Source organism: Ornithodoros turicata, chromosome 4, assembly GCF_037126465.1.
Source record: "Ornithodoros turicata isolate Travis chromosome 4, ASM3712646v1, whole genome shotgun sequence".
Taxonomy (NCBI): Eukaryota; Metazoa; Arthropoda; class Arachnida; order Ixodida; family Argasidae; genus Ornithodoros; species Ornithodoros turicata.
The window spans coordinates 60,911,706-60,937,030 of record NC_088204.1 but is presented as its reverse complement, the minus strand read 5'-3'; the positions used below and the strand labels follow the sequence as shown (position 1 = coordinate 60,937,030).

The window sequence follows — 25,325 nt, the reverse complement described above, 5'->3', positions numbered from 1 at the left end:
GTCTGTCTGAGCGTTTGCGCTTTTGGACCAAGGTGGGGCGACTGGGTTGGCGGCTGTGCGCCTGCGTACTGGTTTTTGTGTTATTAAACTGTTCGTTGGAGTCAGCGCCTGTCCTGTCCTCTCTTCTTCCGTCGTGTCTTCTCGCGCTGTGTTTTGGATCTTCATGTATAGTCACCAATGTGCCCAACAGCGAGTCCTCTTGGATTACATTTCTTCTACATCGGGCCCTTCTTTTTGTGTTTCATCAAGAGCGCCAGATATGGCTGCAATTATGGCGGCAATGGCGGCCACAGCCTGCCGGGCTAGAGTCATCACTTGGTGCCTCAGAAAAAGGTTGGTACCGCCGGAGATTAACACCCTGCTCGGCCTGATGTCCCCGTCGTTTGGTCATGCCATGCGCGTCTGTAAGGTGTTGAGGTCCGAGTTTTGGAGGCAAGTCAGAACCTTTGCTGATTGGTTGCGGGTGAACTATTTTGAGCAGCTTCCAGCGTGGGTGGCGGTCAGAAGGTATGAGGCGCTGAGAGCACAGATTGCACGCACGACCGAGGCCTTGTGGGGCGTTCAGCTGGCAGCGCTCCTTAGGGCGACCACGGCCCAGATGCCTACACCGGTACGGCGTAAGGACCCGGTGGTTTTGGGTGATGTCAGTCTTCCAGAGGAAGTTTCTTCCATGCTCAGGAAAGGTCCCAAGTATAGCCTTGAACCCGTCATTCCCACGCATGAGTTGCTGGCCCTCAACCGTCGTGTGGCTGAGAGGGCCCAACAGGAGGACAAGGGTAGGTGCACCGCAGAGGGTGTTGAGGTGATGGAAAGGACCGTACGCCGCCCTCCGCAAAGAGGCATATGCCGCGTAGGCAAGGTGATGGAGTTTTGCCGGAGCAATGGGTTGCACCTTCTGCAGTCTGACAAGGAAGGCGGGTTTGTTGTGCTCCCGGAGGGTGTATTTGCAGAGAAGGCCGGGAGGGCCGTGGAGAAGAACTTCCGTCAAGTCCAAGTCTGTGAATCGAGGGCCAGGAAGATGGCGGCAGCGTTGTGTGACGACTGCTTTTGAATTGCAACGCCTTGCTAAGGCAGTGAAGGGCAGCAAAAGCGGGACATTGGCGATGTTTTTCACAGCCAAGACGCACAAGCCTGAGGTACCGTTCCGGACAATTGTCAGCGAAAAGGGCACTTGGCAGCTCCATGTGAGTCGATTTCTGCTTAAGCATTTGCGGGAGCTTGACTTGGGGGACCCCTTCATAGTGAGGAGTTCTGGTGAGGTCATCGGCTTGCTGGAGGGATTGACATCAGTGGGATATCTGTTCTCCGTGGACGTGGTGGATTTATTCTATTCTGTGCCTCACCAGGAACTGTTTTGTGCTGTCAGGGACTGCGTTGAGGTGAATGGTGTGATCGCCTTTCAGAATGCTTCTGGGCTTGCCGTGATAATTTCATGACTCTTTTGGAGTTCTATTTGGGGGCGACGGTAGTGCAGCATGAGGATAGGCTGTTTTTGCAGCGTCGGGGTATTTGCATCGGGTCGTGTGTTGCGCCGGTTTTGTGTGACATTTTCTGTCCGCGGTGGATAGAGGGGTAAGATCTGTTCTGGATGATGGGTCTGTGCTTAGAATTTGTCGGTACGTTGACGATTTCCTGGTTGTTGTGGGGCGGCGCGCTGATGATTGCTATGAGAATATTGTTAGTGGTGTGTTACAGCAATTTCACTGTGGAGGGAAAGGGTTGTCGTTCACGTCAGAGCTACAGGCGAATGGGCGTATACAGTTCCTGGACCTTAATATCCGTGTTGGGGAGAAGCGCTTGTGTTGGGCCTTCCACCCGAGGGCAAAGAAGGACCTGATGCCTTTTGACTCGGCCCAATCTAAGACTGTGAAGCGCGCTATTGCTTTGCTCTGCTAGGAATCCGCTTTAAAGAAGTCTTGTGAGCACGTTTTGTTGGAGAGTTTCACGGCCCAGGTTGACAGGTTGGGTGCTGCTGGATTCCCCACAAGGCTGTTGGCGAGTGTAGCCGAAGGCCTTCTCCAAAAGGTTAAAGGAAAGGTGCGGAAACCTAGGGGGGAAGTGGCGAGGGGTTCTACTAGATGTATGGTTGTTCCGTACGTGCACAGAGTATCGCACAATTTGAAAAGAGTGGCTAATAGGTACGGTGTACCTATGGTATTTTCGGCACCTTGCAAGCTCTCGGGCCTTTGTTCGAAAGTTGATCGTAGTAAGCCTAAAGTCTCTTGTGGCAGGAGCCATCAGCACCAGTACGTTAGCTGTGCGGTGGGGGTAGTTTACGAGATCCCACTCACATGCGATAGGGTGTACATTGGCCAGACTGGCCGGTGTGTTAACGACAGGGCCCGAGATCATGAAAGGTCTTTGTCTAGTGCGGACACGCGTCATTTGCCTATGCATGTTACCAAATGTAAGTGTACTCCGCTATTTAGTCAGATTGTCGTGCTATCTAGGAGCACAGATAAGGGTGCGCGGGAGTTATCTGAAGCGTTTTTTATCGGGGATAGAGGCGGTAGGTGTGTGAGCCAAACTTCTGTGTCTTTGTTATCGGGGGAGAGGAGGATGTTGTCGCGGCGGTAGTGATTGTGTCTGTCTGAGCGTTTGCACTTTTGGACCAAGGTGGGGCGACTGGGTTGGCGGCTGTGCGCCTGCGTACTGGTTTTTGTGTTATTAAACTGTTCGTTGGAGTCAGCGCCTGTCCTGTCCTCTCTTCTTCCGTCGTGTCTTCTCGCGCTGTGTTTTGGATCTTCATTGCTTAGGTGCAGCATTCCAATTAGATTGGGGGAGGCAACTTAGGTGGGCACAACATCAACCCATGCGCAAGAGCTGTTGCGTGTACTTTATTGTTGAAGTCTTAGTCATGTGCCGATGTGGTCTATATAGATTTCCCAGGTAAAATTTCAGCCATCCATTGCATGTGTTTGACCAGTGGAGGCTCCTTATCATTTGCGGACACACTTGATGATTTTGCATGATGCTGACGTCACGAGCACGGAACGCACTGCTACAGAGCGTTCTTTTCGGGGAAGTGCTGCACGGGTTTAACGCGTAGGGCTCGTGAATTCAGGAAATCTCAAAGATTTGAATATACTGATTTATTTGAAAGCCTAGAATATAAAATCGTCAAATGAAATACAAATACAGAAAATATTCTGTCCGTATTCGAAATCTCGAATATTCGCACAACACTACTTGCAGCCTCTACAGCTGCCATCCACGAGGACATTTTCCTGACATCACTGCTTTGTTAGTGTGCTTTGGTATGCTCTTACTTGACTGGTTAGATACAGCTTGGGACAACAGTTTACGGAACGCGGCACTGGTGTATTTCTTCATTGGAACGACCTGCTGCTAGGTGCAAGGGAGAGATCGAATAAGAAACTATTCTATTCTATCCATCTCTCAGTACTATGTGCCTCCGCACCTGTTTGCAGACAGGGTGTCGCTCCGATGGAGAAATGCGACACCCCAGTATTCCGTAATCTTTTTGTCCCAAGCTGTACCATCCTCAAAAGTGGACGCAAAATTGGATACAAAACAATGCCCGAAACTGCTTGAATGAGCAAAAAGGTGTTTAGTGATGCTCTAGGCCCTGCTTCATTCATTTCTGCTGTCTGGCTACTGAGCAATTGAATTTACGAAAAAATCATAGAGAAAGCGGCAACATGTAGAGTTACCACTCGGACAGTGTTTAGCAGACACAGCCAGTTATTCGTTGCTCGCGCGAATACCAGTTGAAAGGCAATACTGGCAGCATTTTGCCTGTATTTTACCATGGAAGGCATTCTGCGGAGAAGTTTTGACAAATTCCCTGAGCCTCTTGAATGAATTTGGAATGGGCCCGACTCCGCTATGGTAGTAGCAGTACTTTCGTGTGCTTACAAGCCTTTGTTTCCTATGTACATTTTAACATGAACAGTCCAAGTGGAACGAACGGTATGTTTTTATGAACACTACTGAATCCACACTTTCCCTCTTGACAGGCCTCTCCTATTCTCTCTATTTTTCTTGCCCAGTCCTCTCCTGCTCCTTCTCCTCCGCCTCTCTTTTGATCTCAATTACTTGGCCAGTATTTTTTTACGATGAAAGTTGCCAACCCTAGCCAGGAGCTGTGCAGCACGACCTTAGGAGCATGGCATGATCAGGCGTGACGTAGAATCATCGTAGTGAGTAGTCGTGTCATCACATTTATCACCAAAAAGTACCTGCTACGGACATGGTGCAGTGCTACTTGCAGCAGACTCTTACATGACGGATTTACGTTAGCACCACTTGGGCTCTCTGAAGGAGTTGAGGGTCCGCACATGGAAGGCCTTGCGCATGCACATGCTACTGGTTTTCTAGGATAGCCATTCTTGCACAAGGGCACATTATTTGTTCCACAATATGCCGCAGCTGAAAATTAAAAATTTGTGGGAAAAGGGCCTTCACTGTTCCTCTAATAGAGTTTTCTTTTCGTGCAGGCTTCAAGGCAGGGCACGGAGGCACAACCTGATTGTGGCATCTTACGACATTGTTCGTAATGACATTGACTTTTTTGGCGCAATCCGTTGGAATTACTGCATTCTTGATGAAGGACACATCATCAAAAATGGACGAACGAAGGTATGTATCGCAGCAGTATCTAATGTACATTGTAACATTTCAGCAGTAATTCATGGCACCTCCTGCATTTGGATGTACCGTGTTTGACCACATATAATGCGAACCCACGCATAATACGAAGTGACATTTATACTGTCCTATGAGTGGAAAGCTACTGCAAACCCCCCACTGCTTACATATTTTCGACGTCACTGTCGCTTGTCTGACGAGGATCGTCAAAATCATCCATAGAGCCTGAATTACTCGGGTTTTTCCCCAAATCTGCTCCCCGAATTGAGGCTTGCTGGTTGCGGGTTAAACCCAATTAATACCTGTGACATATGGCACTTCGGCACAAAGGGAGGAAAAAAATTATTGGAATCCGGCGCCACCTTTTGATGAACTCTGCAATCTTTATCTACCTTTTTTCCTTTCTCGCCCATGTTACCTCAAGACAGCTGCCCTGTTTCAAAAGGGATTACACATACCTAAACCTGAACCTGCAACCATGTGGTAATGTTTAGAATGATTTCGAGAGAGTGGATGTAGACAGCACAATGAACAGCGGTTCGACGGCACGACTCTCTGGATTTTGGTGAACATGGAGGCATCCCAGGTGGAAAAATTGCTGAAGTGGATCCACTTTCAAGTGGATTATGGAACCAGTAATGCGTTTCTAACTAGGAATGAATTTCCACCTTGAAGTAGATTGTAGAGCCAGAAATAGACTTTCAGCTGGCTCAGAGTCAGCTTTGAAGTGAATTCAACAGGAACATCTTAAATGCCATTCCATCTCAGCCACCCTGATGGAGAAACTACACCTTTGACTATTAACACCACTACAATCTCAGTGAAAGCACAAAATGTAGAGCATATGAATACTATCTCACTTTACTATAAACCACAAAAATGGGTACATATATTCGAGTATATTCCAAACACAGTACATACTGCTACATGACAATGTGGTGCACTGGGTGGCAGTGGTCTGTTGATGGCATCTTCTCACTCTGAGATCATTCTAGAAGTAACTCAAAGTTCAAGAACTGGATTACTTGGAACTTGGATTACGGGGTTACTGAGAATGGCTACCGACACATTGAGCTGAACTAGACTTTTTTTGGCATATCTGAAACATACCTGTTACATCATGTCATATAACACTTTAAGGCTGGAATTGGTACCAGTAGACAGCAGTGCCGCTTCACCTGAAGATGACTTGGACTCACCAACTATCAGCAATCCTATTCATCACAAAGTTGCTACACAGGACAAAAACGACGAGTGAACAGGACTACTGCTTTTACACTCATCATCCTTGTCCTATTTATGAGATGCTTTGAGATGAATCAGTGCAGAAAGTCGAGCTAGTTGTTGGGAATGCATACTGCGCAATTTGGGGACGCTAACAGACGAGGACAAAAGGAACCACACAGGACAGGCGTCACTCACAACTGAAGTGTATTGTAGAAAAAGTCAACACCAACTACCCCACATTGCTGCTTTAGTAATGGCAGTCCTGTTCTTGCAAAAAGTGCAGTTAACAACATTTATATCAGCCTGATATCCAGTAAAACGTGCTCTGCTACAGTCCATACCTGATTGTGAATGACTTCTCGTGGCAGATGAGACTTGCCTCGTCTGAGGACAAAATTACATAAATGTGGCTCAACAGAAAATTGTGCAAAGTTTGATTTCGGTACTCTACGTGAATGATTCTGGTATATTTATCAAAGAAAAAAAGAACTTGGGTGAATTGCCGTAGGACCATAAGTGAAAATAAATACATAATTCGGGTAGGGGTGTGCGAATCCGAATATTTTAAGTCGAATCGAATATCGAATCGAATGGGGGAAAAAATTGCGAATACCGAATCGAATATCGAATATTCGTGCAAAATTTACAATATGTGACTTTCGCACTAAAAGTTTTCATTTTGTAGCCCATGGCTTTAGTGCAATATTTCTGGCATTAACTGTCATGAAAGACATGCAATTCTTCTGTTTAAAGCCCCTACTCTTTAATTTTACATGAGAGTGCTTCCTGCATTCCAGGTGAGCCTACACTTACTGGAGTAATGGAGTGGTTACCTACATTTCAAATTTTGATGTCAGGCAGTAGCATGTTACACGGATGAGGCTGTAATTGCTTCAGACAACTACAGGCCATTTGTGAAACAAACGAATTGGCATCCTGCCTCAGCTTTGTCATGAACACCCTTTAGTTTCTTTGCACTCGCCCTAGGAAGTTGCACTACTGAAATTTTAGACGTAAAGGACATCTTTAAGACACCCTTCTTGTTCATGGGCTGTAGTCATTATTCAAGAGTCCTAACTTTTTAAAGGCAACCTCACAGACATCAAATCAAAGTCCCTCGTCAACACCGCTAAACTGCATGTGGGAGGGGCACCACCCCTCCTACAGACGATGTCTAGAAAACTAAGTTTGGATAACGTTATCTCAAACAAAACACCGTCCCGCCTGTATTGGTCCTGCAACAAGGGCAATTTCGTAAAGCAGGCTTCGCCTCATGCACGGAAGTATAAGGTGAAGCCCACTTTCGGGTTGTGTCGTTCATATTCGTGGAATAGTCAAATATTCGAAAATTCGAATACTGGATATTCGATTCACGAATCGAATAGTTCGAGCGTTTGATATTCGGTTCGAATTTGAGAACTCAAATATTCGCACACACCTAAATTCGGGGAATTGTATCAGTAGACCATCTTTGGTTTTCCCTCGCTAAGTACTAAAAGCTTTACTTTCTCCCCCTGTCCTCCTCTTCTCTCATGTGTATGCTCCATGATTTTGTGATTAAGCTTTCAGCTGTGTTCGAGATCTTATCCACATTGTGTCTTTGTTTCTTCCCCAATCTCAGGGTTCAGTAATGGATGACCGTGATCACTATCATGGCCACTACATTGAAAGTTTCTAAATATTTGCTCACCTTAAAACGCTGCTTATCACGAGTCTGCCTGATAAAATATAGGCTGCACAAAAGCTTGTCATTAATACTACATATGGTCCTATCCGTTTGAGCCCAATTCTGACTACAAAAGAAAACAAATGTTTCTTAAATTTTGAAAAAGTTGATCGTACTAGCCAGGAAATTGTATAATCTTGATTTTACTGAATTCCTCATCATTAGCCATAAACCTTTCAGGCTGCATGTCTATGTCTTTATGGTCCCGACTTTATGGTCGGCATACTTCTGGTAGAAACAGCTATGCGCGTGTGCATGATCTAATCCCATTACTTTCGTACAGCTTGCTCGTGCTATCAAACAACTGCGTGCGAATCACCGACTCATTCTGACGGGGACGCCCATCCAGAACAACGTACTTGACCTGTGGTCCCTCTTCGACTTTCTGATGCCAGGGTTCTTGGGTACGGAGAGACAGTTTGTGTCACGCTACAGTCGACCCATCCTGCAGTCAAGAGATGCAAAATCATCTTCTAAGGAACAGGAAGCTGGTAAGTTTTCTTGCAGATTGTATTGAAGGGTACAGTACCTTGAAAAATGCTGACACTACGAAACAAAGAGTGGGTTATCAATTTTTAATGATAAAATTTAATATGTGACGATTGCACAAATGTTAGTATAAGCCTCAGGCATCTCTTTCCATTTAGAACTGTCCATCATCCAACACAAATTTTAAAAAATGATGCGCCATCGTGTGCTTATAATTTTATCTTTGTGATTTGGGACTTTATGTTTTTCGGACAAGAGTCGGGTTTTATTTCAAGAGCTGTGAAACGGTAGAATCAGGTGCTATCAGGCAAAAGAAAAAAGAAAAAAAAAACACTTCTGGCATTTCGGATGAACACGAGATGCAAAGTAGCCTAGGAGAATGCACAGTACTTCGTGTTCTCTAGTGCCTGCATTCATTGCTGAATTTGCACTGTGGCAAACTCGTGTTTTACCCAAAGTGACACTGGTGCAAGTTGACTGGTAAAAATAGGTCCTACAGGGTTAAACTCTAAAGGGCAACCTCCATGGAGCGAATGTACAGCGAAAAAGCTGCGAACTTAGCTCAGCGTCGGACGCCCTGCGCGAGGCGTCAGCATTGTGAGCGTCCGCTGGCAATCTGCCCACGCCAGATATTTTCACCCAGCGTCTGCGATTCCGGAAGCGTCAACTGCGGGTGAACATGAGGCCGGCCAATCAAAGCGCTCTTCCGCAACGAATCTGCGCCAGCTCTTGTGGGTCTTTTTCTTCTTCTTCTTATGGGGTGCTGTCGCTACAACGCCAGGCATTCTCTACCAAGAAACATGTTTTCCTTTCGCAGTATCGCCTATTCGCTGTACATTACTGGGCGAGCTTTTTGAGACAGTTGTTGGATTTAGTTGCAAAATTTGTGACATTAAGCATATGAGCAACTGATTTCACCTTGCACTCTGGCAACAGTGACATCAAAGCAAGACTTTGCTACGCCGTACGCTAGTTTTTCGTACCATGGAGCTGGTGCCGGCGAACAACTGGCGGCGGAACGCGCGCCATGCAAACTTCGTTGCAAAAAATTTGTTCCATGGAAGTTGGCCTTAAAGCACAGCATTCTTTTGTAGACATTAAACAATACCACAATGGTGACAGTGTACCACGATACAAAGTTTTTAAAAATGCAAATGCACAGAAACTCATTATAGCAAATCTATAGGCAGTCGTTAGTGTATGTGGTACGGGGTCACAAACAAAGAAAGGTAGCAGAGGCTCAGAAAGAAATGTACCAAGTGTCTTCTGTAAAAAAAGACATAGATGTCCATGAGGGGGTCTCAGATTGGATGCCTTCAACTGGATTATTTAGTTGTCCGGTTGTCAGCGTGGAAGCTCATGAGCAGTGATCATCATAAGCGCAGTGTAGCGTGCACAGTCCTGCAATAACTTTTTACAACAGAAATAGCTTGACACAATTTTTTGCATGAAATACATCTTTTGTAACCCATGTAGAGCACACTGTGCTTTGAAGAATTCAGTGTTTCTTCCTTAATACGTTAAAATACAATGGCATTACTTCAACAATTAACAATAATTGCAGGTGTCCTAGCTATGGAGTCTCTTCATCGACAAGTCCTGCCTTTCCTGCTGCGAAGAATGAAGGATGACGTCCTACAGGACTTGCCCCCCAAAATAATTCAGGACTACTATTGCGAACTGAGCCCTCTTCAGGTACTCCTTCACATCCTTTTACAGTAGAATCTCGTTAATTTGAAATCGCTTAATTTGAACCGCCGGATAATTCGAACTCTCGTCCGGGTCCCATCCAAGCCACGTGTATTTCGATGGGGAGAAATTCCTACTAATTTGAAGTAACTAAACTAATTTGGACGGACAAGCGTATACACTGCATAATTTGCACTAATGGCGCTTGCGCATTGGACCGGAATGGGTCACGGCGCCCCATCTCTCTGTGGTTATTGACCTTCCATACGGTTCCCGTCCTTTTTCCACATTTTGTGCTGTTCATGGATGCTTTCACGTCTTTAGGACAGCAAGGAGCTTACGCGACCACTTGCGTTCTCCCTCCGTCCCTCTCCTCTCTCCCTCTCTTCCCCTTGAGGCCGTGAATGGAGGAGGAGGTCCGTTCGCTTGCCATCACTCACTTATATAACTTCACGGCTGTCAATATTGTTCTACAACTCGTTCACTGTCATCGTTTATTTTCCTAACTGGCACCATGTCGGCGTAGACAATGGCGTGGAGACTGGGCTCTTGACTGATGAGGACATCATCGATGCCGCGTGCACCAGCCGAACTAGACCAGAGGACCGTGCGGAGGGTAGCGACCAATATTTGGATGACCCAAGCTGCTAACCAGCTTTACCCAGTGCACCTGATGCAGCATCGGCGCTGGACAGTGCGCTATGTTTCTTCTGAGGAAAATGCGGACGTCGCGCTTGAACTTTTGTTCAAATCGAAAGCAATGCAAACAGTCCCTGACCGTTACTCAACATATAAGTCCTGCATTTCCTTCAAAGTCGTAACGCCCTGATGCTATGACAGTTTTCTCCACCGTAACATCGGTTAGGCATCGGGAACGTAACGACGGTAGTAGTGGAGTTTGGCACCAGTAACGATTCTAATTATGGCAATATAAAAGCGTTTTAAAGTGAAACCGGTACCGCAAATGTATAACACGACTCGAACGCGTCTGCACACACTGCCTGCGCCCAGGCACCCCTTCCAGGAGAGCGTCTCCCGTTAGTTCGAACTCCGCTGTATTCGAACAAATAATCCCCCCCCCCCCCCCCCGAGTTCGAATTAACGAGAGTCCACTGTATAGCCTTGTAAACTGCCTGACTCTACGTTATTTCAACAAATTGTACTTGTGCAGGTGCAACTGTACGAAGACTTTGCCAAGAGCCGAGCAAAGAAAGCTGTTGACGACTCCGTTGTAGGAGCCAGCAACGAGAATGTGGACATGCATGGAACTTGCCATGTGTTCCAGGTATGCACGCTTACAAATTTAGGTAGCATATTTCTTGAAATAGCTATAGGTAGGAAACTTCACTATAAAAATGCCCTTCTGGGTAGCTTGATCTCTCACTTCTTGCACGACTGTCACCATCGTTACTTGTAGAAGGTGTGTTTAAGTTGCCTTGAAATTAAATTTTGCAATGTGTACTCAGACTGGGCACAACTGGACATAGCTTTTATTTGGTGGAATACTTGTGCTTGGTTGGGAGCCGAGTAGCGCTTGAGTGTCGGCCATGCACCTTTTCCCTTCGACGGAGATGACGCCAATGCACAAACCACACATGCACTTGGAGCAACACGACGGAAACGCGAGCTCATGCACCATCTCTTTCGAAGACATATACATGTGCTTCACTGCAGAGCTGCTGTAACCACAGACACAGCGGACTGTTCGTAGCTGAAACCCTTGTGTTTTCAGGTTTCTATATTTTGTGCTATTTAGTGGGGCAAAAATCGAGTTCTATCTCGGGAGCTGTAAAATAAGGCAATATATGGCAATATTGGGTGGAAAAGCTAATTTTCTGATAAAAAATAAAACGAGAGCTTTTCATATTTCAGAAGTAAAAAGCTTTCATTCAAGTCACACTACAAAAGTATATAAATGTTTTTTTTTTTCACAAAAGCAAGGCAAGGTCATGTGAAGTTTCAGACTAGAGTCTTGTTAGTTCAGTCAACTTTAAAGCTATTGTTATCATCCTCATTTTACCAGTTTCAAGAAGAGCTTTCAAAGTAATTGCATCTTCCTTTCTTTCTTGACAGGCCTTACAATACCTACGCAAAGTGTGCAACCACCCGAAACTGGTGCTCAACACTTATCATCCCGAGTACGAGCGCATCATGCGCTCTCTTCAGCAGAGCAACACTCCCTTGTCAGACATTGGCCATGCTGCAAAGCTGAGATCACTAAAGTGAGATTCTGTTTGGAATAGATTTGCCTAGCAGCCTAACAGTGCCATTTATGAACCTTCAGGCAGCTTCTACTTGACTGCGGTATTGGCACAGCGGGACAAGCCGAGCAAGAACAGGTTGTGCATGCCCACCGAGCTCTTATTTTCTGCCAACTTAAAAGCATGCTGGATATCGTCGAGAAGGATCTGCTCAAGTGAGTTCCAAATGCAGTATGCATTGAATTTTGCCTGAATGCATTTTTTTGCTAGGTTATTTGGATACTGTCAGATTTTCATTGTATGTCAATCTGAGCCAGCCATAATATAAGCTTCACTGAAAAGACCATCGACATATTGATTGACAGATTGAAAATCATTCTCTTCACAAATTTTCACAAAAACATATTTCTTGTCGTGCAAAATATGTTTTCGTGGGACACATCTGACAAAAAATGGCTACAGTCATGTCTGTCTTATCCAGACGCCTCAGTGCCCGCTCTCTATCGTACGGAAAGTTTCTAGATGAGTAGATCAAGTGTGGTGATGCATGCAGTTTCATTAAATCAGTTTATTGCTCCAGAAAGAGAAGAAGAAACGTCTTCTAGCACATGTTATTTAAAAATGTATTTTGTAAATTTCGATATTTTTAGATTTTTCCTGCAAAATGACATTCCGACATCAACACCCAGTGCATTTCTAGACCAGGTTTTATGCACTTCTATATGGTTTGGATAGCCTGCGCTCACATATTGCCTTTTTTGTGCCCAGTAGAAATCGTACATCTCTTGTGCGTCTCAGGAGCACTCATTACTGTCTGTCGATACTAGTCTCCACCGGCTGACCTCTTACCAAAAAGGTGTCAAAAATCACAGGAGATGACAAAGGTGACAGAAGGCTCACACAAGATGTGGCGTTCCTCAGGGGCAATGCAAACGTTGGCAAATGCCAGGGCCGGGCATGTTTCCTTTGTTGCCTTCGCACTTGTTCTGGAACACTATTCCCAGGACTTCATGTATGGATATGGATAGTGAATCCTGCATAACCAGATAAATAACTGATGTTAGCAGGTTTGTTCCCGATTACGCAGACCTGATGACAACAAGCTTTTTTATGGTTAAAGGGGCAATAAACAGGTATACGAAGCACACTTTGTTTAAGTGCACTGTGATACGTTGCTGATGGTGAATGTTTTCAAAAAAATGTTGTCGCAAAAAATTAAATAATGGCTCCAAACCGACTGAATATTCACTGCACTCTTTCGCCCTCACGACACTGCCCTGCGATGTCCTGGCGACAATAGCCACACGTCATTTTGACGTCGCGCATCTTCAACCATTTAGAATGCGGGACGCTTATACATTAATTTTCGTGTATAATATCGAGAAGTGAGGTCAATTCTAAACATATTCCCACTTCTCCAATCCAAGATAGCCAGTTCAAACCGTACTAAAAACCCTCAGTATTCTATATCACGTGCGCACTATGTTTTCAGTGCTGTATTGCTCTGCGAGGTCACCCCAATGTTCCCACAACCGGTTCCCTCGCGAGTTGCAGCTTGTCTCATTGGGGTCTGTCATAGGCTAGGAGAGCGAAATCTCCCCCACTTCCAGCGCCTAGAATTCAGTTTTGCTATACGTTAAAACATGTTGATGTGACCCAGTTCCAAGGATAAGGAGAGACTCACGCAGATTATGCTCTTTGAATGGCATTGTTTCGAGTTAAAGACGCCCGCTAGAAGCAAAAGAATTTCATATTCGGATATCGTGAGCTACGTTCTTTCATTGGGCATAATAATTGGAAAATGTTCGTCGACCTGTTTTGTGCCCCTTTAACTGAGTTATGGATAAGTGAGAGACGACTGTGATACTAAACGACCACATTTGTATTGCCTTGCCAATGTCTTGGATGATGTCCTCGTGCACGTCTCTACTTTGTTCACGTTTTGTCGCATTGTAACATTGACGCTGCTAGTCTTTCACGTGGGCTGCTAGAGAATGGGAAAAGTGCTTTGTGTCTTTGGGTACCAGGCACCTACCACGCACCCCGCAGATATGCCTTTGTGTGCATTGTGTACATTTTTTGTGTGTGAAAATGTTATGTGATCATGAAGAATTTGACATGCAATGAAATAACACTTTTATTTTTTCAGTAAGGGCTGGCGCTGCTCTTTAAAAGCAGTAGAGACATGGAACACTCTGGATTTTTTGCTTTTATTATGTGTATGTAGAGCCTGAAGTTTTCGGGAAATATTTTTTTCTAAATTCGGGGGGTAAAAATCGGGTCAGTAAACATGTGCTCTAAAATTCATGCGAATTCGGGTGGAAAAACTTCCAGTATGCTGAATTTGGGGAGACATTGGGCTCAGTTACTCAAACTAACTGTACTGAACAAGAGAGAAGCATCCAGAAGATGTGGGTTCGATCCCTACAGCTGGCTAACCTTTTCAGTGACTTTCATCTTTCATCGTTAACTGTACTGGTTTGGTAAAAACGGTGATGTAACTGCATTTGCTCCCAAACAAGTCAGTGTGCATTCCTACAAAATGTCTGCGAGGGCAATTTGCTGGGTAAAAATCGGGTATCACCCTAAAGAGGCAACCTTCAATTTGGCGTGCAAATTCAGGGAAGAATCGGGTTAAACCCTAAAACTTCAGGCTCTATGTGTATGAGAGCTGTAGCTTCTTCAATAGGTGCACTGGCAAATGTGTATCTTTTTCTTTTTTCAATGCGCAGGATGCACATGAGTAGTGTAAGCTATCTGCGCCTGGATGGCAGCGTTCCACCGGGCCAGAGACACGCACTCGTTCAGCGATTCAACGACGACCCTTCGATAGACGTCCTGCTCCTGACGACGCAGGTGGGCGGACTCGGGCTCAACCTGACTGGTGCGGACACCGTCATCTTTGTTGAGCATGACTGGAATCCAATGAAAGATCTGCAGGTAAGCTCTTTCGAGGATACGTTCGAGCACGACACGTGGACGCTGTATGTCTGTCGACCAGTGTGCAGATTAGCAAGCTGTAATTGATCGAATAATTTCAGGCCATGGACCGAGCACACAGGATTGGCCAGAAGAAAGTAGTCAACGTCTACAGATTGATTACACGCGGAACCCTCGAAGAGAAGATAATGGGGTAGGCCACAGAATATTCTGTAGATGTCTTATGCCGTGGTGCCTGTGTATTCGTAGAGACTTGCGTCTTTGGGTTAAACCCGTTAGAACCCACTTTTTTCCCCCAGTTCGTATCACCTCACTTTGGTAAGAGCATTTGCTGCCAAACAAGTTAGTATGCATTCCTACAGATGTCTCAGTGAGGGCAATTTGATGGGTAAAAATCGGGTTTCACCCTAATGAGGCAACCTTCAGTTCGGGTTGCAAATTCGGCGAAGAATCGGGTTAAACCCTAAAACTTCAGGCTCTACTTATAATTAGAGCTTGCGAATAGCAAAATTTCCATTGCGAGTCGAATCAGAATACAGTAAATCTCGGTTATAACGAACTCGACGGTCGCGCGCAACCCGTTCATTATATCCGAAGTTCGCTATAAATGGAATGGACAAAAAATTTGATCCAAAAGGCCAGCAGTGTAAGAAACATGAGTCATGTATACCGTTCATTGAAAATACATCGTTAATGGCGCCTGTTTATACACAGTTGCGGAGATCACGGCGTTTTCTAAGTCATCAAGGTGGTCCAGGTGGGCCGCGGCGAGCGCCTTCGCGTACACAAAATCGCGGAGCGAAGCAACGTACTTGAGTGCCTCCGCTGTAGTTAAAATGTAAGGAGGGGAAGACACTGTGTCATCATCATCGTCACCGGAAAGTTCGTTTGGCGGCGGGCGCACGTCGGCAATGATGTCCGAATCACTAAAGTCCGCGACGGCCTGTGCGTCGTCATCTGCTGTCGCATACTCCTCGAAAGACTGACAGCCGTCAGTCAGATTCGCAGCCGTTGCTCTGTCCTAAAGTTCTGTGTCGGTATCACGCACCCCAAAGTCCACTTCACGATCGGCGTCTGTAGCCAGTGCCTGATGAACAAATCCAGCTTTTCTGAAGCAGTTTCGCAAAGTTTCCCGCTTCACCTGTATCCATGACGCCTTAATCATCGGCCAAACGGGTGCACGTGCAGCGCGCGCTGATGGTGACAGCGCATTGGCTGCAAAGCGAGGTCACGTGCAAGCGGCGCCTGACAAATCCGCGGGCGTCTGACGTCGCGCGCTCGCCTTCTCCAGTGGTCGAGGGAGCTCTTTCGGTCGCAGTAACCGAAGGCTCCCTGGCAATTCGTTCATAATAGGCGGGGGCAATTTCCATAGACTCAATACAAATTTTGACGGTCGTTCGTGAGGCATTCGTTATTACCGAAGATTCGTTATAAGTGGGGCTGTTATAACCGAGATTTACTGTAATTTATTCAGAAGTTGAATCGAATTTGAATAATCAGAAAAGGCACAGTTCGAATAATTTTTAGAGGTGTGCGAATACTGAAATTTTAGAATACGAATCGAATATCGAATATCACGTCATGATAACGGCTTCTAAGAGTCAATTAAGTTAATTAAGCCCCGAAAACAAGCATTGTCACAGTTGTGTTCTGCTGATCGTTAGAAAAATGTCCGAAGCGCTAATGAGGAATATGTATTAATGTATTGGCTTAGCATAGGGCATACATGCTTATATGCACGTGTACAATAAAATTATTTTTACAATGAAACAGTGTGCTGTTCTCATGAGGCAAGCTGAAAACTGTAAAAAAAACTCATTTCAAAAAATCTTTCATGAACAGTGAACACCTGTGTTGGCACTGTAAACTGCTGGTGAAACAGACAGAATAGAAGTAAAGGGCAATGACATGTCTGTCTGACACAGCAATCTAATATCGCAAATATTCGATTTGTATTCGAAATTTCGAATATTCGCACACCTCTAATAATTTTGAATATCTCATAGTGAAATATGTTGTAGTGTTGTTCCCATTCACTGATGTTCTGCTCCAAACTTGTGAGCCTTTTCATGCAGCATAACACTGTGTTGTGTATGGTCACTGTATAGTAGACGGCATTAGTGGGATGAACTGCATTGAGAGAGTTAGTCAACATGATCCATGCAGCCTGTTTGTGTGCATCTCCTCATTTCTGTGTTTACGTCATGTATCATCATTACTGTACCTTTTTTTTAGAAACTGCACATATTTCCATCTGTTACTGAACATAGCTCTGAAAGTTGGGAGTACGTTTACTGGAACATGTGGTGCCCAGAGTACAGTGTTGTCCATGAGGTCGTAGAAGTTGTAGACTTTAGCGACAGAATACTGTAAGCAGTGTAAAGCGGGCTTCACCTAACACTCGAGTACAATTATGTGAAGCCGACTTGCAGAATGGACAAAAAAAAAAACGGCTGTAACATGAAGTGGGCTTCACCTGACTGTACTATACTGCCGTCTACTATACTAAAAAAAAATTTCGGCACTACGGTGGCAACTTGAAAACCACCGGTTTGGATTGTGCACTTGGATTGGATGGGTAATTGGAATCCTAGGCGAGACTTCTCTAAAACTTCCAAACCGTACCTCTAGGTGACACCACGGCGGTGGCATGGCTTTCGGCACCGGCATCACAGACAAAAGATAATAGTATAACAATAATCCAAGGCACATACGAGACGAAATTGATTTCATCATTCACAATGTTACTGAAATGTAAAAGCCATCTTACAAGCTTTTGTTTCTGCTTTGAAACCTGTATCGAAGCCTTTTTCTTTCCTCCTGCTCGCAGCTTGCAGAAGTTCAAACTGACAATCGCCAACACAGTTATCACGCAAGAGAACAGCAGTCTACAAACCATGGGAACAGATCAGCTGCTCGACCTGTTCACATTGGACCAGGATGGAGCGAAGACGACGGATCGCGCCGGGTCCTCGTCCACGCGGAGCATCCGTGGCCTGTTGGAAACTCTACCCGAGCTCTGGGACTCGTCCAAGTACGATTCGGAATACGATCTTTCGTGCTTTTTGAGCACGTTGAAGCCAAAGTAACCAACGACGTGACTGTGTCTGTTCATAAATTGTGTTTAGAGTCATAGTATATTTATTTTTTGCCCGATGCGCGACACTAGGCGTCTGTTTCTTTGGACACATGGTGGAAACCTTAACGGTGGCAGCTGAGTCAGGGAGGTGGGCTTGCCCTGTGATTATACTTGTATGACACGAGAGATCCTTTTATATAAAGTGGAAAACATACTGTGTGACAGACAATGTTTGCTCCGTATTGAGATCTGTAAATGTCCTGTGGAAAAGGGTAATGGAAGAGTTATGGAATGTGCATGAATTTTGCGCAGGATGTTGTCCTTGTTACTTGTGAACGATTGTTGAGCTGTTGTGTTGTCTGATGTAGCTGTTATTTCATTACGTGCAAGGTGCACGGGCAGAGCTTGACGATACACATCTCCATGTATTGTCTTAGGTGTAAATGTTGTAGCAGTCTCATCCCTCCTGTTTTGCTCTCTGAATGCACACATTTTACACCTTGCTGCGTAAGGTGAACGAGTCTTAGTCGTTCAAACATTGAGTGTGCCACCAGAGCAATTTCTCTAATGCTTGGTGCCAAAGCCATTCAGTTTTGGCTGTACTCAATCTCCTTTTCACGTAAAGGATATCTGTATCTGTGTATTTGTTACATTTCATGTTGAAAACTCTACACACTTTCTGAACGGTAGAAAATATTTTTTATTGGTCAGCGCACTGCATGAACTCCGCCCAGATAAACCAGAGCGGTGCCGTCCTGCCTGTTCTCTAGCAAAATGATGAGGTCCAATAAATAAATGACATCCCACATTTTGTTCGGCATTTGTTCAAGAAAAACAAAGCATTCTTTTCTGCTTGAGTATCTACCACTGGAGTCCTTCCAGTGCAGCATAAATAAAACACTGACCTATCAGATCCACATAGAAGGATTGCACATCGATCCACAAATGCTTCTTCCAATGTCACATCTCCGTAGCACACCTAAAACTCGTCGTGCTTGACCGAGCCAGCGTGGCCCTCCTGCTGCCAGAACTCGTGGGGAAGGATACCCATAAAATAATCTGGCACGGCTGTCACTTCTTCCTTTGTCAGCTTGGTGTCCTGGTTTGCATCTCCAACAGAGATGAGCCTCCAGGCCTCTCCCTCCTCGCGGTCGTGCGTTGGCAGGACCCAGTCCCTCATCTCGGACTCGTTGAGCACGCCGTCCTTGTCCTTGTCTAGGTAGGTGGAGAAGTGGCTCTGCTGGGCCTGAAAGCAACGTACGTAAAACACAGGTGACTATCCCACCTAGAAGGACATGCGTGACAGTATATTACAGCAGCATATAGATCCTAGTTTCACCTCTGCTGCGCAAGAATTCATCATCCGCGTACCACAAGATTAGTGATGTCACGAACCCCCTGTATGTTTGACTTTGCAAAAGTTCGCAGAGTTCCAGAATTCGGAAGCACGTGGGTTAGAACTTGAAAAGCTGCCACATACTGACGTTATGTCTTTATACAGTGTTGGAGTAACTCGTTGCTGTAACTAGGTTACTTTTTCGTTAACTTAACTCGTTGCTTGTGAGCTCCAGTAACTTCTTGAAGAACTCATTCCTTTTTTAGACAACTTTGTCAAAGTACTCGTAACTCTTCAAAGAATGTAGCATTTGGTCCATTACTCTCAAGGTCCATTGGTCCATTTGGTCCATTACTGAGCTCCAGTAACTTCTTGAAGAACTCATTCCTTTTTTAGACTACTCGTAACTCTTCAAAGAATGTAGCATTTGGTCCATTACTCTCAAGGTCCATTGGTCCATTTGGTCCATTACTCTCATTACCATTAATCGCCACCTCTAAATGCTTCCAGCACAAGCTCACCTGTTCCCAGGCTGCTTCTTTGCCCTTTTCAGGTCCAGAAACTTTCTTGAGGTGGGTCATGTACTCTGCCAGAGAGACATCCCCGTTCTTGTCGTTGTCCATCAGCTCTGTAGCCTCAATGACTACCACATGGCGAGCCTTCTCGTCCTCTTCGGGGTGAAGGAAGTTCTTGAACTCTGCTTTGTCCAGAGCCCCATCTCCATTCGCGTCGGCCATTTTCCAGCGACGTTCTGTACGTTCCTGCATCTGACGTGCGGTCGTGCCATCCTCTCCCGGTTCATCCAGGTCTGCAAATACCAGAGAAATCACACTTGGCATCTGTAACGACCTTGCACAATGCAACGTGGTGCTTTCCTTACTCTTTCTTCTATTCTATTTGTTTCTTTGACTGGGAGAGGGTTGGCGTGGGAATAGCAGAATTCTGTGGGTGATGAATCCACCTATTTTTTAATTTTAATTAAATGTAATTGATCCCATAAGAACATGTTGTTGAAATGCACCATGAAGTGAGAGTGCACAACGCAGCAATTTGTGGCTGTTTGCAGAAGACTGCAAACAGACAAAAGAAAGGCCAGGGTTTTAAAGACCGCCCTGATTCCATTTACTCCCACGGATTAATACACTCGCATAATTAAAGCACTGCCAACTTAGCTGCCACAATATTGGTGCTTTTCACCCCATGCATATGACGCACATGTACATCTTGGGACAAAAGTTTACAGAACACCGGGGTGTCGCACCCTAGCAGCAAACAGGAGCGGACACACCTACTGAGAGAAGGGTAGAGTAGCCGGTTACCCGTTTCTTATTCGATTTCTTCCTGATAGCGGGGCGCTGCTCCGATGAAGAAATACGCCACGTTCCATTCTTGTTCCGTAAACTTTTGTCCCAAGCTGTACCGGGAACGTGAACTCGAATGCTTTAGAGCATGACGGTAGTCGTGTGTCGAGATGAAATTTATTGTCACACATAATTAGTGCACTCTCCTATAATGCTATGATTAATTAAATCATTCATCATTGCATTAGTACAGACAAATATAACAGTGCGAGGTTTCCGCCCTTCAGCACGAATGTCCATAGGCGGAGAGATTTCATTCCGTCGGAGGGGGCTGAGGCACAGTGCCCCCCCCCCCCCCTTTTGCATGCTTCATGCAAGTGAACGTGACAGTCTTGTAAGGATTTGCCTCATTGGACGGAATCCTGGGCACCCTGTTCGAGCACTGTGCAAACTGAAGTACCCCTTAACCTGAGGCGTTTGCGCCCACGCCATGCACAGTACTCAAACGGGGTGCCTAAAATTCTGTCTTAGGCAAATTCCTATAAGGCTATCGTGTTCACTTGCATGAAGCATGTGATTTTTCGGATGTCCCTCTCCAAGATTCATCTCGAGTGCGAGCTGGGTAGACTTTTCGGAGGGGCCTTGCCCCCTGGGAAAGTTCTGCCGCCCCGCAGTTGGCGCCTATGTGACCGTCCAAAATTTATAAAAAAAATTATGCAAAGAAAATCATCTGCAATGCACTAACCCTTCTCAGGAAAGGTGATCTTGCTGTAGCTCTCCCACTTGAGCACTTTCTTTCCAGGTTCCACTTCATTCATTTCCTTGTCAAAATACAGCCACTGCTTGTCGATGTTGTCGTAGACCAGCTTGCTGTGGAACAATTTCAGGTAGGCACGGAGCTCCGCAGAGGTGACATAGCGGTCCTTGTCAGTGTCCAGTTCCTCGTCGAATAGTTTTTCCAAGTGTTTCTTCACGAGTTCTGAGAAAATGCAAGTTCTGTACTAAGCGCGCTGTACTGAGCAGCATTTGCTGGTCAGCTTACCAGGGTCAGGAGGCTGGTAGTACTGTTGTTGCTGGGTGTTTGTCTGAGTGTCTTGTTTCTGCTTTGCTGCATCATCTGCGAGCACCGCAGATGCCAGTACGGCAACGAGCAACAACGCAAGGTTCTTCATTCTAAATGCATGGATAGATATGAAATACTGTAAAACCCTTAACAATTTTTGCAAACTCGAAGAGCACACAAAAATTCTGTATACGAGAATTAATGTGTCGAAATACTGAAATTGCACACTTGTGTTTCACAGTAAGTGTTTCAACTGCTATGCAGAGGAAGCACCTGCAACGATGCTTCTATTAAATGCAATTATAGGCATCCCTGGGCTTATCACTGCGCAAGCCAGTCAAGCCACAAGCTTGGACAGTGTAATGGCCATTCCTTCAACAAAAATGGCTATTTTGATGATGATGGTGTTTCATTACCAGAGGTGATCAGCACCACTTCACTTTTTGGAAGTTCTCTATAGGACGTTCATCTGCCTGAACCTTTTCTAACAGTTTCTAGGGGATAATTCGCCTTTTTTTTTGTTATTTCATGGCTATTTCACGATGCTCCTGATGAAGGAGGTGACAGATGTAGGGAAGAAGCCCCACTTGTGTCAGTACCATGGTGGCCAATCTTTAGTTAAAGGACAATGGTCCATGCCCAAGACATTCAGTCTCTTGGGATGAAAATGATTGCAATTATACAATTTTATTTTTAAAACATCTTAACATGCCTTTGGACCTCAAGTCTGCAAGCTAATGTGATTGAGTGCTGTAAAATATGAAGTTTCCTGCATGCATGATTGGCAAAAAAAGCATGGACAGATGGACGAGCAGGAGGTCCAAGATATATATCATCCTCTTTCAGTCCTGCAGCTGTAGTACATGAAGCTTAAACTAATTAGCTGTGGCTGTGATCGCCAGCTGTGAGATTCACTAGCCAGGTGTTTAAAGTGCACATAACTAAATCAGACAACTATTGCCTTGCCAGCTGAATACACGCGTGTGTATCTGAGAAAAACGGGAAAGCAAGAAACTCAGGAAGACAAAAAGGCTGAAAAATTAATCAAGAGCGGTCAGACAGTAACAAAACAAAATTATTAGCCATAAAGTGAAACTGAAATGCAAAGTGGTTCCTAGATTGATGCTGACATTTGCCTTGTCAACCACCTTAAAAAAAAGGTAAAAAAAAAACAGTTTGTAAGTTAAATCAATAAGCCAATTTGCAGAATGCAGTAGAGCGAATTTTATCTCTTGGTGACGATCCACAACTCTTTTTGCAGTGCGGGCGATCAGGAATTAAAAGTAAGAAAACAAAATTATTAGTCACAAGGTGTAACTTAAATGCAAAGTGCTTCCTAGATCGATGCTGAAATTTGCCTTGTCAACCACCTTAAAAAAAAAAAAAAAGCAGTAGTTTGTAAGTTAGCACTAAATCAATTTGCAAAATGTAGAAGAACGAATTTTATCTCTTGGTGACGATCCGCAACTTTTTTTTTTTTTTTTTTTTTTGCAATGCAAGCGACAAATCCCTTGCATCAGAAAGAACAACTCATGCCTGTCCACAGCATACCACTATCAGATAGTTCCAATTTCCTTGAATATGGTTGATGCGATTAAAAGAAAAAAAAAAAAAAAAAGGTCGAGTTTCGGGTGCCCGGTCTATGCTGACCGATAAGCAAATTTTAAGTGGCATACTTCCTGCTCGCAAAGAAGCCAACTGGAGAATCGGCCAGGTAACGGCGACAAAAAAGAGTACATGTTGTACGTGACTGGAGTTTACGATAACCGGTGGTCGCGTTAAAAACTGGAAACTGAAACGACACGTCTCCTAAAGTCGCCTTCGCCCTCAGCTTCCACGTTGAACGCATAGCGGCCAGGGTCAACGAGGGGTCGTCCTGCACCGTTGGCCGCGTGGTCAAGCTGCAACGGCGTCATCCTGTTGAAACTCGAGAAAACTTTTCACCGACTGTTTCACGCTGCAGGACACCTAGCTTCCACATCCTTGTTGATTCAGCATTTCTGATGTGTCGCTTTTTATGTGTTCGCTACTTCCTGTACTGTTCGAACTTTACCGTTTGATTGAAGTCGCGTAACTCTTCACTTGCAGGCGGACATCCCCAGTCCCGTTGTAAACAATTAACAAAAGAGATAGATGAAGAACGTGCGAAGCAAAAATGCGTGTGCTTAGTCCATTTGAGGGCAACAGAAAAGAATTAGCAGAATTAAACTTACAATTGTTTTTGCAACGATATCATCGCTTGACGATTTCTGCGCGTCTGATCGTTCTGCGCTGTGCAGGTTGCGCTACATTGCTGTCATTCCCACTTCATTCATCCTATGTGCTTACATTCTACTGCAGTGGATGTGGCAGAGCATAGATCACCGGTGCAGCAGCGTTTTAGTACTTCAAAATTTGCGCGTAAACTTCTGTCACATATGTTTACGCTCGCAGCATATGTTATGTTCGCGTACATTATGCTCCCGATAAACAGAGATGAGAGACTGTTTTGCATTGGTATACGCTAGAAGATTAGCTCACCTGCGAGAACACTCCGTGATACGTCCGTCCCAGACGAGGTACACTGACCGTACTGACAGGACTGGCAGACCGGTAAGAGCCACGTGTACCGGTCAGGTTGGTTTTTGACGTCACAATCTTTCACCGCTCGGGTGGCTCGGGCTGCTAAGTTCGCTTATCGAGCGTAGAGCTTGAACACATTACACTAAATCGTCGCAGAACTGCTGCAGCTGTTTGAAAGCATAGGTATGGGCGCGAGCAACGCGCGATACCATTCAGAGATGAATGTTTAAAAAAAATCTGTTTGAGCCTATCTTAAATAGATGGCGCCAGTTTTCAAACGTCGACTTATGCGTCGTCTGCTGTAACATCGCATCGGTTCAACATCAACGCAAAATAACCGCGCTGTTTAGAACGACTATACGTTGTTACGCAAGGTGTGGGATTTATTGTAGATGACAAAGTAATGATGAATAAAAAAAAATACACATCACGCCTCTTCAAAAATATCGGTAGTGTCTCTGTCTTCTTCCTCAGACGCTGGCCGTTATCCACCAAGGAAGATTCTACGCCATCCATATTCTTCATCCTCGATGGGGAGTCATTCTGGGGAGTCTTTTGGAAAACTAATTTTTCCAAATATCGTTTTATTCATCACGATTGATGCATAAGCCCATAAACGTCGTGTATTGACGAATGAACGCACGAGACTATTGGAATAGGGGAAGTGCTACCCAAAATGTTTTTATCCGTTACGGATTTTTAATAAAAAATGTTATGAGAGTAGCTCATTACAGGCTCAGTTATACGGCCTGACGGACACTATACTCGACGAGAGCATGTAACTACTAGCTTAATAATTACATAAAATTCCTCATTACTTTTTAACTAGAGGTTTGCGGGGAAATGTGGGACAGCAGAAGGTCAAGGTCAGCAGGCCAATCATTTTTTACTAAAAATCCAACGAACAAAAAATTATTACTATGTCCCGTAATATGCACACACGCACGAATAAAGGTATTATCTCGAAAAATGGATCGGTGTTGCTCCAATTCAAAGACGTTTTACCTTGCAATCTTCTCAGACATGTTCATCCGCACTGTCTGTCAAACAAATACATCTCCTGACTACGGACAAATAAAAAATAGTACCTTGTGGCTATAT

At 44.9% G+C, this 25,325-nt stretch overlaps 2 protein-coding genes across 2 annotated transcripts in view; one reads left to right on the top strand and one right to left on the bottom strand.

Annotated features, from left to right (window-relative positions):
* Positions 1-18,768, top strand: part of LOC135391647 (TATA-binding protein-associated factor 172-like) — an 84,227-nt gene extending 65,459 nt beyond the window's left edge. The window contains exons 29-37 of the mRNA XM_064621973.1: positions 4,461-4,602; positions 7,848-8,055; positions 9,618-9,748; positions 10,914-11,027; positions 11,816-11,964; positions 12,027-12,158; positions 14,676-14,883; positions 14,985-15,076; positions 17,714-18,768. Of these exons, the coding sequence (XP_064478043.1) occupies positions 4,461-4,602; positions 7,848-8,055; positions 9,618-9,748; positions 10,914-11,027; positions 11,816-11,964; positions 12,027-12,158; positions 14,676-14,883; positions 14,985-15,076; positions 17,714-17,972 (1,435 nt within the window). The 3' untranslated portion in view covers positions 17,973-18,768. The remainder of the gene's footprint in view (positions 1-4,460; positions 4,603-7,847; positions 8,056-9,617; positions 9,749-10,913; positions 11,028-11,815; positions 11,965-12,026; positions 12,159-14,675; positions 14,884-14,984; positions 15,077-17,713) is intronic.
* Positions 18,639-24,439, bottom strand: LOC135391648 (calumenin-A-like). The gene is made up of 5 exons (XM_064621974.1): positions 24,183-24,439; positions 21,642-21,772; positions 21,345-21,578; positions 19,820-20,106; positions 18,639-19,208 (listed from the first exon to the last, which is right to left on the bottom strand). The coding sequence occupies exons 2-5, from the start codon at positions 21,769-21,771 to the stop codon at positions 18,942-18,944; spliced, it is 918 nt and encodes a 305-aa protein (XP_064478044.1). The 5' UTR covers position 21,772; positions 24,183-24,439; the 3' UTR covers positions 18,639-18,941.
* Positions 24,440-25,325: the final 886 nt, after the last annotated feature.